This window comes from Mastigoproctus giganteus, chromosome 1 (assembly GCF_048544385.1).
Source record: "Mastigoproctus giganteus isolate SK-2022 chromosome 1, ASM4854438v1, whole genome shotgun sequence".
NCBI lineage: Eukaryota > Metazoa > Arthropoda > Arachnida > Uropygi > Thelyphonidae > Mastigoproctus > Mastigoproctus giganteus.
Genome location: NC_143575.1, coordinates 240,624,596 through 240,640,004, shown reverse-complemented (window position 1 = coordinate 240,640,004; position 15,409 = coordinate 240,624,596). Strand labels below are relative to the sequence as shown.

The 15,409-nt window shown below is 42.2% G+C and overlaps 1 protein-coding gene across 3 annotated transcripts in view; it reads right to left on the bottom strand.

Annotated features, from left to right (window-relative positions):
* LOC150091694 (very long chain fatty acid elongase 7-like) overlaps positions 1 to 15,172 on the bottom strand; it is a 111,435-nt gene extending 96,263 nt beyond the window's left edge. For all 3 annotated transcript variants that reach the window (XM_090376446.1, XM_090376450.1, XM_090376438.1), the window contains exons 1-2: positions 15,104 to 15,172; positions 9,263 to 9,324 (exon numbers count right to left, since the gene is read on the bottom strand). In XM_090376446.1, coding sequence (XP_090232572.1) covers positions 9,263 to 9,311 — 49 coding nt within the window. In that variant the 5' untranslated portion in view covers positions 9,312 to 9,324; positions 15,104 to 15,172. The remainder of the gene's footprint in view (positions 1 to 9,262; positions 9,325 to 15,103) is intronic.
* Between the last annotated feature and the right edge of the window lie 237 nt (positions 15,173 to 15,409).

Genomic DNA, 15,409 nt, shown 5'->3' with positions numbered 1-15,409 from the left:
CCAATACTGTGGAACATTACAATGGATGAACTGCTTAATACGGACATTGGTGAAGCATCCTCGCAAGCCTTCGCAGATGACCTCATCATTATGGTCGCCGGAAACAGCAGACTACAACTTGACACAAAGGCAAACCGAAGGCCCCTCTGTGGTTCTCACCGGGCCTCTATAGAACCTTTCTACTTACCGGACACGGAGCATTCAAGGCAAAACTCACAGCCCTGGGCATCACAGAGGACCCTGCCTGCTGCTGTGGAGGGTCTGAGAGCTGAAAACGCTCAAGCTCATATACAAAGCAGCCTTTATACCGATAGCAACCTATGCATCGGGAGCATGGTACTCTAATGGCAGTAAACCACAAGTTACTCTACTCCATCCACAGAGCCCTGCTATTAGCCATCACACGGGCCTGCAGCACAGTAAGCACACATGCGCTGCAGGTGCTGGCTGGAACCCTTCCACTTGACCTGAAAGTGGCCAGAATCGGAATCCTCTATGAAATTTCTAAGTGGAACGCTTGCACCTCCATGGGCTCCAATGCAGATCCCGCTGCTAACCGAGCGACCGAAAAGAAAAGACTCACTGCCCACCTCACGCAAATATGGCAATCTAGATGGGACAACTCTTCCAAGGGAGAGATCACTAGGAAATTTCTCCCCAACGTGGAGAAATTACATCCGAAGGCCCCTCTGTGGTTCTCACCGGGCCTCTATACAACCTTTCTACTTACCGGACACGGAGCATTCAAGGCAAAACTCACAGCCCTGGGCATCACAGAGGACCCTGCCTGCTGCTGTGGAGAGTCTGAGAGCTGGCAGCATCTCATGTACGATTGCCGGCTCTACGATGACCTTCGCTGCCAGCTCATCTCCAGGATCACCTTCTTGCCCAGAGACAGAGAAAAGCACCTATTCGACAGTAAAGAGCAATACATTGCATTCTCCAAATTCGCAGAAGACCTCTACAAGAGGAGACGTACCCTCATCGTACAACAACCAAACCGTGACCAACAGCAATAAAACTAATTCAAGCCGAGAACTGATAACGATGACTGCCGTATCGTGGACCCTACAAGGAAACCGATTCTACTAAGAATAAAGGACACGGCTTACAACCATTAGAATGACCACAACCCTGGACTTGTCAAAGGAACACACCGACCTGGACCGTGCAGTTCGCTGCCACCAAACCATATTGGCGAACAAAATCGAGCACCTGACTCGATTACTTTAAACCCAAGCCCAGGCGGGAAGAGGGGAGACACCCTGTCCCCCCCCTCTCTCCGCCGACCCTCCTTTTCCTTCTGGTGAGGCATGGACATGCCTACTGACCACCTGGGGACATCTACTCTGTCGCCCCCATACTTATACCTTTACCCCCCAGCCTTCTGCCTCTCCTCCCCCACTCTACCTATACACGACGCAAACGCCCTACATCCTAAATTAATCAAATCCAAAATAATTTTCGCCCAGTCTCGGCCTATCACATGCATTGCCCTGTTCCTGCCGTTTGAATGCATGGACGCTATGTGCTGTATGCAAACATTCAAAAAGAAATTACAACTGCATGTATATATATATATATATATATATACACACTTATATATCTTTAATTATTTTTTATTTTTTATTGTTATTTATTTTTATTTTATTTTATTTATTTATTTTTATTTTATTTTATTTATTTATTTTTATTTTATTTTATTTTATTTTTTAGGTAGCGGCCGAAATCTCAGGAAATTAAGCGGCAGGACCTGCCAGAGTAACTTAAGTCAAGTGAGTTCCTGGTCTGCCTCCACGGGGCGAAAGTTGGGCAACGTTGAGCCTCAGCTGGGGTCCAGCGGCTAAAAGACCAGATGAACAACGGTACACGACACCACACAAATACAATTCCCACACACTTTTAAATCTCTGGCTTTTCCAGTCAACTGGTTCATCCACAATATAAACTACGTGGAGATGGGGGAACCCCTGGTGCCGTTGGACCCTAAACACACTTTCACTTACACTTCACTTCCCGTACCTCAGGAAGCCCTACGTGCAGATGGCGGCAATCAAATGCCACAGCGTGCTCCATCATATGCTCAAGCGCTAAGGAATACACCCACAGAAACACTGAGAACGGGCAAGGCCACAGAAGCTAAAAAGAAAACACTTCTTCCAACGCCCAATATAGTCATTTTAAGACCGACAGGGTAAGAAACCAGTACAAGTGAGGAAATCAAGAAAAAAGTAATCCAAAACCTCAGAGAAGAATTCGGAACAACCAGAATAAAAGCCATAAGAAAGACCAGAAATCCAGGGACAGTAACAGAGATGAAGAGTAAGGAAGAAGCAGAAGGAATTATAACAAACCCAAAGATCCCTACACTGGGCCTCACAGCGGAGGCCCCAAAGAGAAAAAGGCCCTCAGTGGTTATCTTCAACATGGACCAGGATGTGACCCCTGAACGTCTGACGGAGGAGATCTACAGGAAGAATCTAAAAAGTGCACTCCCAGACCGGGATGGGAAAGTGCTGGTTTTCCCAAAATACAAAACCAGAGTAAATAACAGTGGAAACTGTAATTGGGTCATACAGCTTGCCCCTGAGGTTGGCGAATCCTACGAATACAGAGTACCATATATGTGGAGTGGAGCAGTCATAGGTATAGGGAGCATGTGACAGTAATAAAGTGCTATAGGTGCTGCAAGTATGGCCACACCTCCCATACCTGCAACCAGAAAGAAGCTACGTGTGGCCACTGCACAGAGAAAGGGCATGAATTTAAAAACTGCCCAAACAAGGAGAAAGATCCCATATGCGTCAATTGCAAATCCCTGAGGCTGGACCACACACACACTCCATACGGGATGCAAAATGCCCAACGTACCAAAAAGTAAAGAGTATATTCCAACAACTAATTGATTATGGGGACACACCATAAGAAATATAACTACGGAGTTTTAAAGATACACCAGATCAATGGGCAGCGTGCCAGGGCAGTGGTTGACCAGGTGCGCCAGAAAGCCGATGAAGAAAATGCCGACATCATCCTTATCCAGGAGCCCTATACACGCACAAAGCAGTTCAGGGGATTCCCAATAAGTTATAAAATTATCCAGAGTGATGAGGATACCCCATGGGCAGCAGTGGTAGTGAGGAATCCGGAAATAGCGGCAATAAAATTACCACAGCTCTGTACGCCCTGGGCCGCCTGTGCCCAAATAATCAGCTCAATTGGGAGCTTCTACGCTATTTCATTGTACTGCCGATCTAGTGTCGAAATCGACTTTGTTATCACATATCTCTAATCCGTCCAGACAACCCTAGCAGGACAAAGAATAATTGTAGGAGCAGATGTAAACTGCCGCTCCCCTGTTTGGCACAGTGCCACATCGGATCGCCGCGGAACCAGAAATGGACAAAGGCTGGAGGAATTCCTGGCAAATTTAATCCTCACAGTCAAAAACCAACCCTTTAACCTGCCAACATTCTGCAATACTTTGTGGAAGCCACGATTGATATCACTCTGACCACAAAGAATATTTAAGCCCACGTGACCGATTGGACAGTGCAAAATGCCTGGCCCACATCGGATCACCGTACAATAACATACCAAATCAGAAGATCAATGACAAAAATAAATACAAACAGACAATTGGCAAACAGATTCGCAATCCAAAAGGCAGACTGGGAACTCTTCAAAGTACAACTGACCAGCAAGGCGCAAAAAACGCTGGAAGAACTGGCCAGACAGGCGGTGGACAGTGAGATGAAAAACGCAGATACATTCCAAGAGAAAATCACCAGTATAATAATTGAAGCAGCAGAGACAGTGATGAAGAGGAAAACCCCCTCAGTCGAGGACATGCCCTGGTGGACTCCAGAATTGCAAAGATTGAGAAAACAGGTGCAGACAAAGCGGAATGAATTCCAAAGAGCACAGAGAACATGGCCACCAACAGAGGTAGCAGTACTACGGCAACAATACAAAGAGGTGCGAAACACCTATACAGAAAAAAATTAAAAAGAAAAAGCGAGCCTCTTGGGAAAACCTGGGCTCCAAGACAGGGAACGAGAACCCCTGGGGCGTGGTGTATAAAATCACCACAAAAAAAAGCTCCCCAGGGGAGAAGTATCTATTCTAACGAGGATGCCCAATGGAAGCCTGACTAAAACGTGGGAGGAATCGATCACCAATATCCTTAGTGCTATCATCCATGAACCACCAGATATCCTTAATGAACAACAAAAGGTAATATGCCAGGCAAACCAAACGTATAGAACCCAAGAAATAGAACCGCCCTTCACAGTCGATGAATTACAGAGTGCGGCCATGCAAATGCGCAACAGGAAATGTTCCGGCCCGGATCTCATAGAACCAGAGATGGTCAAAAAAGCCGTGGAATATATACCGAACCTGATACTTAATCTCCTCAACCGATGCCTAGAAACTGGGAAATTCCCGACAAGTTGGAAGATTGCACACCTAAAACTTATCTTAAAAAACCCAACAAACCCTCCGGACCAACCGGCCTCATATCGCCCCATAGCCCTACTCTCTACCCTAAGCAAATTCTATGAAAGGCTGCTCAACAAAAGAATCATGAACCATTACAAAACCGCCAACCTGGAATCACCCAGGCAATATGGATTCAAACCGTGCTTCTCGACCATTGAAGCAGTCCAAAACCTCATAACCAAAGCAACCCAAAGTAACAAGAAGTACTTTCTGGTAATAGCAGTGGATTTTGCTGGGGCCTTCGACACCGTCTGGTGGCCGAGCGTCCTTGGCAGACTCCGGAAAGCAGCACTCCCAGAAAACTAGTATAACAGTGTCCGGGCATATCTGTCGGATATGAAAATTGAGGTCGTCACAACTTTCCGAAGAGTTGTTAAAAGAGTCCGAAGGGGCTGCCCGCAGGGATCTGTCCTGGGGCCACTAATGTGGAACATGGTCTTTGATGACTTCTTGGCTCTGGACCTGGGAAATGTGGCCAGTCGGGCCTTTGCTGATGATCTCATTTTAATGGTGGAAGCGGACTCCGGAACGGGACTTGAAACACAGGCAAACCAAGCACTACAAACCCTACAGAATTGGGCGAAAACACATATGTTAATGATTTCACCAACCAAGACAAACTCAGTATTACTAAAAGGCTCTCCAAATATCAGACGACCACCACAAATAAATATAGCGGGATCCACCATTAAACTAGCAAAGCAAATAAAGTATCTAGCTATTATCCTGGATGGAAACCTGTCCTTTACACCTCTCCTCACCTACCTGAGAGAGAAACTGAGGAACCATGCAGCACTTGTAGCAAGAGTATCTCGCAGGGACTGGGGACTCAACAGGAAGACCCTGTTGAGTTTTATAATTCGCTGTATTATAAAACAATATTCATCCCACGATCACCTACGGATCGCCAATCTGGTTCAGGAAGGCCGGAACCGCGGTCAACAGACGACTGCTGGACACTATCCAAAGAAACATACTTTTTACATGTCCAAATTTAAAATACACCAAAAAAAAATTTCGCCCAACCTTTTAGGCACTTCAGAAACAGGCCTTCAGCGTCAAACCTATATTAGTGAACTAAAATCAACCGCGGTCGTTCCAATTTTATTTTAGGTCCTAGCCACTAAAATCCCAGGAAAGTAAGTGGCAGGACCTGCCAGAGTACAATTGACTCAATGGTAACACCCGGCTAACCTCCACTTGGCGAGGTATGGGCAACGTCGGGTCCCTTTAGGGGCCTGGCGGCCAATAAGCCGGATAAACAATGGGCACAACATATAACACTACTCATGACCCACACACTTCTAAATCTCTGGCTTTGACAGGGTACTGTCATCGATACATAGAACATTCGCGGAGATGGGAGAAATCCCAGGAGCCGCTAGACCCTCAATATACCTCATACCTCATTCCTCCTATTTTTAACTATAACTAGGGCCTGCAAAACTGTGAGCACCCACGCTCTGCAGGTCCTGGCAGGAGCTCTTCCGCTGGACCTCGAGGTGACTAGATGTGGACTCATGTATTTACTGTCCAAGGATATACCTGCCTCCATCTATGACTTTACTGTGGACCCAACCAACAGCCGGACGACAGAGAAACAACGAATAGTGGCTCACATGTTGAAGATTTGGCAGCACAAATGGGAGATGTCGCCAAAGGGTCAAGTTACAAGAAACTTCATACCGATAGTCGCAAAAATGTACCCAAAAGCTCCATCGTGGTTCTAAATACAACCTTCGTTCTGACGGGCCACGGCCCATTTAAAGCAAAACTGAATGCACTCGGAATAATAGAAGAGTCCACATGCACCTGTGGAGAATCTGAAACCTGGAAGCATATTATGGACGACTGCGAATGCTACGAAAAACACAGAAGTAGACTTCTAACTGAGATTCAATACTTGCCGAAAAATCAAGAGTACCATCTACTGGATTCAGAAGATGAATCATATAGAAAGCCCTCAGCCGATTTGCACTTGCGTCTTCAATAGACGACGAACAGAAATAGCCATCCACAACGAATAGATGACTACAAATAATAAATAAAGGCAAACTGATAAAACATCAACACAGAGGAAAGGATCGCAAAATACTACGGATAAACGGCGTAATATGCAGCAGAATAAATGAAACAGCATCGACCTAGGAACCAATGGGAGTGGCTCCAGCCAGGATGTCGTCACTCCCAGGATGAACCCACACACACCTAGAAAAGGATTAGGCCCCACCAACGAGTCGTCATCAGACTGCACTTGCTGGAGGGCACTGCAAATTGCCGTATGGCGAACTGGGCGGGGCTCCTTTGCCAAGCCTACTTTCTCTCCCCATCCCTGGTGGGGTGAGGGGAAGGTCTTTCTTCCCCCTCCCCATCCACCACCCCCTCTTTTCCCTCTGGGGGCAAGGGCATGCCCGACTGATATACCTGAGGTCGCCTTCCCTATTGACCCCATATTTCTGTCTTTTCCCCCCAGCCTTCCGTCTCTCCCCCTACTCTACCTATATCGCCAGCGAAAAGCGAATGCCCCACACGACGTAAAATTTTAAATGCCAAACTCGACACACTTGCAACCTCTTTCGGCCTAACTAGCTTCAAGCGTCTATTCCGCCTTCCCCCCCCCCCCCGCCTTTTTTTATATAGGTCCTAGCCACTGAAATCTCAGGAAATTAGGTGGAAGGACCTGCCAGAGTACTTATCGAAAAATACTGGTGTACCTGGTCTGCCGTCATGAGGACAAGTGTGGGCAACGTTGGGCCTCAGTAGGGGTCCAGCGGCTAAACGGCCAGATGAACAATAGACCACAACACTACACATGTACAATATCCATATACTTTTAAATCTCTGGCCTTCCCAGTGAACTGATACACCCACAATGGAAGCAACGCGGAAATGGGGGAAACTCCTGGTGCCGTTAGACACTAAATACACTTTTTTTCCCGTACCTCACGTGGACAACGGGTCGCATTCAGTTTTCAAAGGGATGAAGGATCAAGATGGGCCCCAGCAATGAATCCTGGAAGAGCTTCACTTTATAACCACTGTCTTGAACATCAGAAATCAGGGAAACCGAAATCCATCCGAAGTGTGGTAGCACAGTCTCATGAGGTTATCATCGATGACGTGTGTGTGTGGCGATTCCACACACACATGACAGTAACATGTGCAAAAGGCAGTGTAAGATATATGCTCTAGTATTACCTCCATCTTCTCCCTGATGAGCCAGTTACTATTATCTGGTTGTCAGAAAACGAAGTGCCCTTCAGGCTCAATTGAAGAAATATCCGTTTGGCAGTATTGTCAATGTGTGGTGAAGTTGTCTGTTGTTGTAGGGTTTTATTTTGCAAATTGTACTGTATAATATGCCTCTTGATGGCGCATGGCTTGTGGTCGATTTTGCTGCTTGCTGGATGAAAAATCAAGTTTCTGGAGAGAAAAAACCATGCTACCCTTGCCTGAGATCAACTAACTCAGCCAACCTGTGAAAAAGTCCATACAATTTCCTTGGGCCATTGATGGGATTCGAACTCCGGTCTTTTTTCACCCACTGTGGGGAGGATGGTGATTATACTAACTACGCTACCCATGAGGACGGGGGCAAAGAATGTACCAAACTGCATAAATATTATATTTTCATGTAAGCAGTGATTATTCATCTCGGGGTTAATTATTGTTAACAATGGGCTATGATATTTATTAAGGTATCAACTATGATGGTTGAAATAAATTGCATATTTTAATGGTTTCAAATAAAAATGGTTTCAAGCAATAAATAATAGCATGGTTCATAGTTCCACAAAACACATTGTAATCTTTAATGAGTGGTATAATTCATCATCTTGCACTTGAAGGCTTTCTCTAGGAAAATTCTGTTAGTCACAGATGCATCAAAGTGAATGAAGTGAGTTTCATTCAAGGAGGACATTTAAAAAACACGACATTCGGAATCTCCTACGCAAACTTGCGAGACATTGATTGGGTGAAATGATTACGGCTCTGATAGCCTAGTGGGCCCAATCGAGGAAGAAGTTTGATTTTTAGAGAAACAAATGGAGGCTTACCTTCACTGGTTCACGTAGTGCTCTTGGGAACAGTAGTAATACGAAATATACGGCGAGTACAAGATAATTTGAGAATTTGATCACGCTTAGTTTTGCATCCTTTTAATTCTTTGAATCTCTTCTTGTGGTGCTGACCGATGGCTGCTATTTCGAAACGCCTTAAAATATTTAAGCGTATTCTTCTAACAATGAGGATTAGAGATGCTCATGTCTTAGATACACTCTAAGAATTGCAGTCACAGTAACAGTCATTCTTGTAATAACGTTTAATTAAAATATCTTGAGCTTTAGACAATGTTTTACTCGTAGAACAACTTGACTGGACGTGGTTGCTGAAGTTAGACAGGTTTCAACCTTTTCATCTTGATGATAAAGAAAAAGACTGTGATGAGCAAATTCTCCAATGGCAGCAGTATCATTTTGATAATGAGAGGAAGCTTTTTTGATTGGAGTTAATAAATTGCTCAGCTTCTAATGAACCTCGAACTAATAACGTTGTTTAAAAATCTCACATACATTAATTGCAATACAAAAATTGTATTTTGAAACGACCTACGGACAATGACCTAATTTTTTAACTTTAAATTAAAATATGCTTATTATTTTAATTTTTAAAAGAAGGAGACTTTATAAGCACTGTCTAATAATACAGAGAGTCATATTCAGTATTAAATATATAAAGAGTTATATAAATAACTTACATGGTTTTCCAAAGAGGGACTCCAGTATATTAGGTAAATTGGACAGCATTTCGAAGGTTTTGCTAATCAGGGAAATAAGAAAATATTTATCAAAATGCTTCTGTTCAACTTTTTAATTAATTAATAATAATAACAATAATGACAAATGCAACATCGATGGATCATTAAACTATTAGCTGAAGACCGATGAAGGGATTGAAGCCATGATAGAGGGAAGGAAATAGAAATATCTGAGGATGATACAGACACACCAGTTAGAACAAAAGGAGATTAAGGCCAGCCTTACTGAGAAATACCATCAGAGACTGAGAAGCCTGCTAAAATCAAAGCTGAATGACGGGAACGTGGTCACAGCCATAAACACTTAAGCAATCCCAGCACTAACGTACTCCTTCGGGATCGTAAATTGGGCCAACATCCAGCTGGAGGAGATTATGAGATCGATCAGCATAATGATGATCAAGAGCCGCCAACACCACCCGAAGTTGGATATCGAGAGATTAACCATAGCCCGTAAAGGGAGAGGGAGGGAGGGGATTGACTGACCTCACTGAACAAGAGAAGAAAGAGATTAAGAACCGGTCCGATTACTTCCAGGAAAACACAGTACCAATCTGCAAAGCCAAAAGAAAGACAGACAAAACATAACACAACACCATACTCATATCTTGCCATTTTACAGAGTTCTGTGTTCTTCACAGTGTACTATGGCGGAGTTGAACTAACGTTTAGGTGCCGCCGTACATAAGACAGAACACAACGCATGTCCAATAACGTTTTTAATAAAAAAAAAAAAAAAAAAAAACAATGTCTAAATTCCTATTCAGTACTACAATGCAAGTTTTGTCTTCATCAGTGATCGGTTGCACAACTCAACTCTAGCTTGGATGGAATATCCAAGAATTTTACATGCATGATCAGAACAAACCTTAGCACAACAGGGCTATTCAATTGTGATTATATCGACATGATGTTCCTCGGCGGAAATCTTTATTTCTTCCACCATGGACCTTGATCTTTGGCAGTTAATTTGAATACATTTTATATAATGGTTGCAAAAAAGAAAAGTAGTAGAGTTATCATCAAGAATTTCTCTTCCTTATGTACGCTAGACACGAGACATTACGTACACTATTTGCAATTCGTCGAAAAAGGAGAAAACAACTTCGGTCCTGATTCGTAGTCGAGCGAAAGCACGTAAGTATTCAGGACAACTTGAATCCCTCACTAGTGTCGATGATCCCGCTTCCTCCCCTTACAGCTATTACAGATAGAATTCTCTTCCTTATAGGGGCATTCCTCAAAGACATGCCCTGCCCACCCCTAGCATAATGGCCACACGGAGGTGAATTGTGTGAGCATGTGAGGGTGATATGACCGTAGCCAAGGCACATAAAGCATTTCATCCCAATATAAACTGTCTAATTCTATGAGAGCTACAATCTATTCAATAGACATAAAACTCTTGTACATTTTCGAGGGAAAACTCACAACTTTATGAATGGTTGTTTAGGTTCGAGTCTTAGCGTTGAGACTGAAAGTAGTTTGATTCTTGATTTCATCCAATGAATTGCCCAGGTTCATTAGGTTCAGGGTAAAGAGGGAGCAGGATAAATAAGAGATGAATGAGAGACATGAGGTATGTACCAAAACAAAAACCCCTTAAGTTTAGGAAACTAAATCCAAGCTAGAGTGAATAAAGGTCTAAGAAATAAACGCTAGGTCTAAAAAAAAAAATAGGGTTAATAGCTAGTTAAAATAGTTAAGCTAAGTTAAGTGGAGTTAAGTTAGGTTGGGGAAGTTAAAAGAATATATTAATGTTAATACTAAGTAAATAGTGAATTAAATACTAAAATATTTTACTATATACTAAAGTACAGTGGTACTGTCAGTGGTAGAGCGCCTGGTTTTTTGATCAGTTGAGTCCTAGCTAACTCGTGGTTTATATAGTGGTACCGGACGTGCTTCCAAGTCTCCTCCTCGCTGCATAAGCAATTTGGGTGGTCAGCTAATCACAGGGAATGTAATTTGTTGTTGAACTGTCCATATTCGGTGATCGTATATGTTACTGCCAGGCCAGGGGAAAACCATGGGTATTTATTTCCAGTTTTGGTTGTCCACCTGTGAAGCGAAAGGTGGTTCGTCCAAGTGGAGAGCTCTGCTACTTCTCTTGTCATAATTCAGTAAGATGTTTCTTTTAAGCTTTGATATCATTGGTCAGATTAATTGTTTTTCCCATATGTATGGTTGAGATTTGTCTCCTTAGGCAATGTATTAATCCTGTGTATGTGACAGCTAGGTCCACTGGTAGGTTTATAGTGAGCATAATTGAGACTGTTCTACATGTTCTGGTAGTTGCTTACAGCATTACCCTCTACAAGGACTCAAGTTTTCTCTTCATGTGAGCCTTTATCCATACTCGTGAATCAAATACTCGTTCTGTATGTAGCTATGGACAAGGATATGCATTTGTACAGCATAACTAGAGTTTTGCAGCGAAGCCCCCAACCGGAGCAGGTAATCCTGCTGGTCATTCCGACAAATTTCTCAACTTTGTTTTTGATATATGCTATTTGTTGGTGGAAAGTGAGTTTATTATCCACTATGATACCTAAATAATTCATTGCTGAGTGTGTGATATTGGCTTGTTGCCTATTGCTATGGTTGGATTCCTGTTGTCACCGAGCTTCCCTCGCATGAGAATGGCCATTATTTCTGATATATTTTAAGTTTGTTAGTGGCTGCCTATCTGGAGAGTTTGTACAACTTCGTTCGATTTAATCACAATTAAGAAGCGAGACTGTGGCCACTCAGGAGAACAACATCTTCGGCGAAAGCCATAGCCTGTAGTTAGTATCGCGTCCAATTCTCTGGTCAGGAACTCAACTAAGACTATTAATCAACAAAAGGGTCCAAGACAAAACCTTGGGGTGCAGGAAAAGCTGCCAGCTTGTTAAGTATGTGGTGATTAACTTGAAAAACAACTGTGATATTCAACAATTAGAAGTGTTCGGATGGTTTAGAAGTGGTGTAAGGTGAGTAAATTCAACTTTTGTCTATCCAAAAATGTTGATGATTGAGCGAAATTTATTAAAGAGCAATCACACATCTGGCTAACAACGAATGGTTGGCATTATTTTTATAGATATTTGATATTTTTAATCAAAATACTCAAATTATCGTGGGTTTGTTGCAAAAACGTATATATTTAACATTAAATGTGGTTTTATTTTCACCTGCTTGCTCCAAACTTTGCTTTTTTCTAAGTGTGCAAGTGAAATTATTACATCCGTAAATTCTTCACTGCTTGGTGCATGAAGGGGGATTTGATTATCAGTTGAAGTAAATATCAACTGTTGATATTATTTCTTAAAGTAATGTTGCAAATGTATATGTTTGCCATTAAAAATGATCTTTTTTTAAATGTATTTGCTCGAAGAAAATAATTTTTCAGTGCCAGGGGAAAGTGCCCTGAAAACTAGAAGCTAGACTGGAAGCACTTGATGACTAAAAGGAAAAATTCACAGCTGCAGAGATTGAATGTATTTATTCCCTCAGTTTTTCATAATGTTAAAGGAAGTGTAGCTGGCCTTCAACAAGTATGTGATGTGATTCTTACCACGATTTTTTGAGACGTGCTGATGATGAATATTCCCTCGATGTCTACCTACTGCATTTGAAACCTATGCCTTCATATTAGGTGGAAAAACAGGAAATTTAAAAATATATTACTGTATGTAGTACACGTCCAGCGAATTTAAAGACTTATTTGCATTTATTTATTTTAAAAATATGACAATTATTGCGAAAGTCTCAGTTTATGTAAAACCATCAACTCAGTGATAAAAAGGAATTGAAATATGGCGTTTTTTCACTTATATTGTGAAATTATGTCAGTTCACGTGAAATTAATTTACGAAGTATTCAATAACCTATTTTTAAATGAAATATTCATGAATTATATATACAACGGGGGTGTAGTGAAGTGGGCGGAACATTCAACTGCAGAGCGAGAAGTCTTTGGTTGAATTCCGCGTGCCCACTTGGTCCGGTAGTTTTTCATTTTCTGATGGACAGGTGATGTGAGAGGAATATTTTCGTTTTGGCTGATGCTCTTTGTTTTCTTGTGTATCGTTTGCCACTACTAATACACAGCTGATATTTGTAGTATCTTTGAATATACTAATGCGAGACATTTAATTTAAATAGAAAGAAATCTTGATTGGGGTGCTACCAGACTCAACTTGAGTCTGGTAGCACCCTGATTCAGAAGTATTCTTCAAAATTGGATGAAGGAGAACAGAGTCCTCAAAAAATTGTCTTTGGTATGTGGTATCCTTGGAACGCCTTTGGGGATGTTCGAGCATGTTGAGTGAGGAGGGAAGAGGTGGGCTTGTCCAGTAGGGAAACTCGCATTGGGCGGTGGGCGTGAAATTATGTTGTCGATCTTTGCCTGGTTTAGCTATCCGGTGCGAAGTTGAGTAAGCGACAGTAAGTTCCTTGTGACAACTTGTGGTGGGCTTAATGTCGAGATTCGAGTACAGGGTGGCTCGTGAAATGGCGAAAGGATTGTCAGCCACTTTAGTGAGCCATCTGAGAAACCAGTATTCAGACCAAAAATCGGATTTAAGATGAAACCTTGGACGTTAGGACCAAACTGACGAAGCTTATAAAGGTACGGGGCAACTCATCTTATGATGTATTTATTCGTGAGCACTGTTTTTCGTATTCCTACTAGCTCCTGTCTGGTGGTCTGTACAGCAGAATATGTATTGGCTTTCATATGGATGAATTAAGGTACAAAGGTTAGGTCAATATCGCATATTACTCCTAGATCCGAAGGAGAAGTCACTTTCGAAACTTAGAATCGCTTTCCTAATGACGCAAAGAATTTTTATGGGTTAAATTTCACAAGGCAGCTGAGTTAGATGGTCGCAAAAGAGGGTAAAATTGTGTTTCTTTTTTCCAGAGACTTGAGTTATTCGTCCAGAAAAGAGCAAATCGAACAAAGAACACACGTAGTTTTAAGGCACAATATAGTCTAAGCTGGTTCTGAGGATTTTTGGCTTTGGAGAAAATAGTCTTCCATTCCAAGGATTCAGTCTTCGTTTGAAGTTAATTTACACATCCGTGATACCCCGGGGGCTCACATCTGGTGAGTATGGGCTTGGCACACCCAGCGTCCTGAGCTGGATTTCATCATTCTTCTCTTTCTTGGTGATTCCCTTCTACTTTTGACTCTCTCTCTCTCTCTCACAGGGTTACTCGGGAACTTTTCTTTTTTTTTTTTTTTTTCCTGGTGCAGCATAAGCCTCAGGCTTCCTTGCATCATATGGATAATAATAATAATAATAATAATAATAATACTCTCTCTAACTTGATGCTCTCTATGGCCATCAGCGATGCAAGATACACCTATCTGATTTATTGAGGTGCTCCATAAGAAATACCAGTTGCACCAGTTGCTTAGTGCAGAGTTAAAGGTCAATTACTTCACATCGGATCACGAACACGAGCGAATCGTCGATTTATTTGAAGCTAAAGGGCGAACAGAGCATAGATCATCTCCGAAGGACAAGCGACCCCATTTAAACATTGCAATATGAAGAAAGTCTTTGAAGTGCAGAGTCTTCTCTGAAAGTTGTTTTTAAGATTTTTGGATTTCAGTTTCAGCGTACACGAATTACAGAAATATAATTACTGAGACCCTAAATCTATTAGGTCAATGAGGGGTTTTCGCACGGTTTGATACCGAAATTATCAATAATATATCCAGAAAAGCCTAACAATCATTCGATAAACAGCCAAAATAAGCGCTAAAGTTAAATTATTTTTACTCACCACCACCACCACCGCCGCTACGTGTGAACAGTTCTGCAACTTTGCTGGAAAGCCTCTTGTATTTCTTTACGTTTTCTAGAGAATGAAGGTAAATATGTTGAAGGTGAACTGGAATTGCTGGTTAAAAGTGTTAGCAGTGCTTAAAACAATGTAACCTTGGAATATTCTTTTAACTGCGTTGACCTTCAGTTAACAAATCTGATAACGATTTCTAATATTCATTTCTATCACGTTGCTGCCAGCAAACTTTGATAAACAGATCGGACGCGTAATTGGGATACAGCGAATGTGCTTTTGGTAGGAACG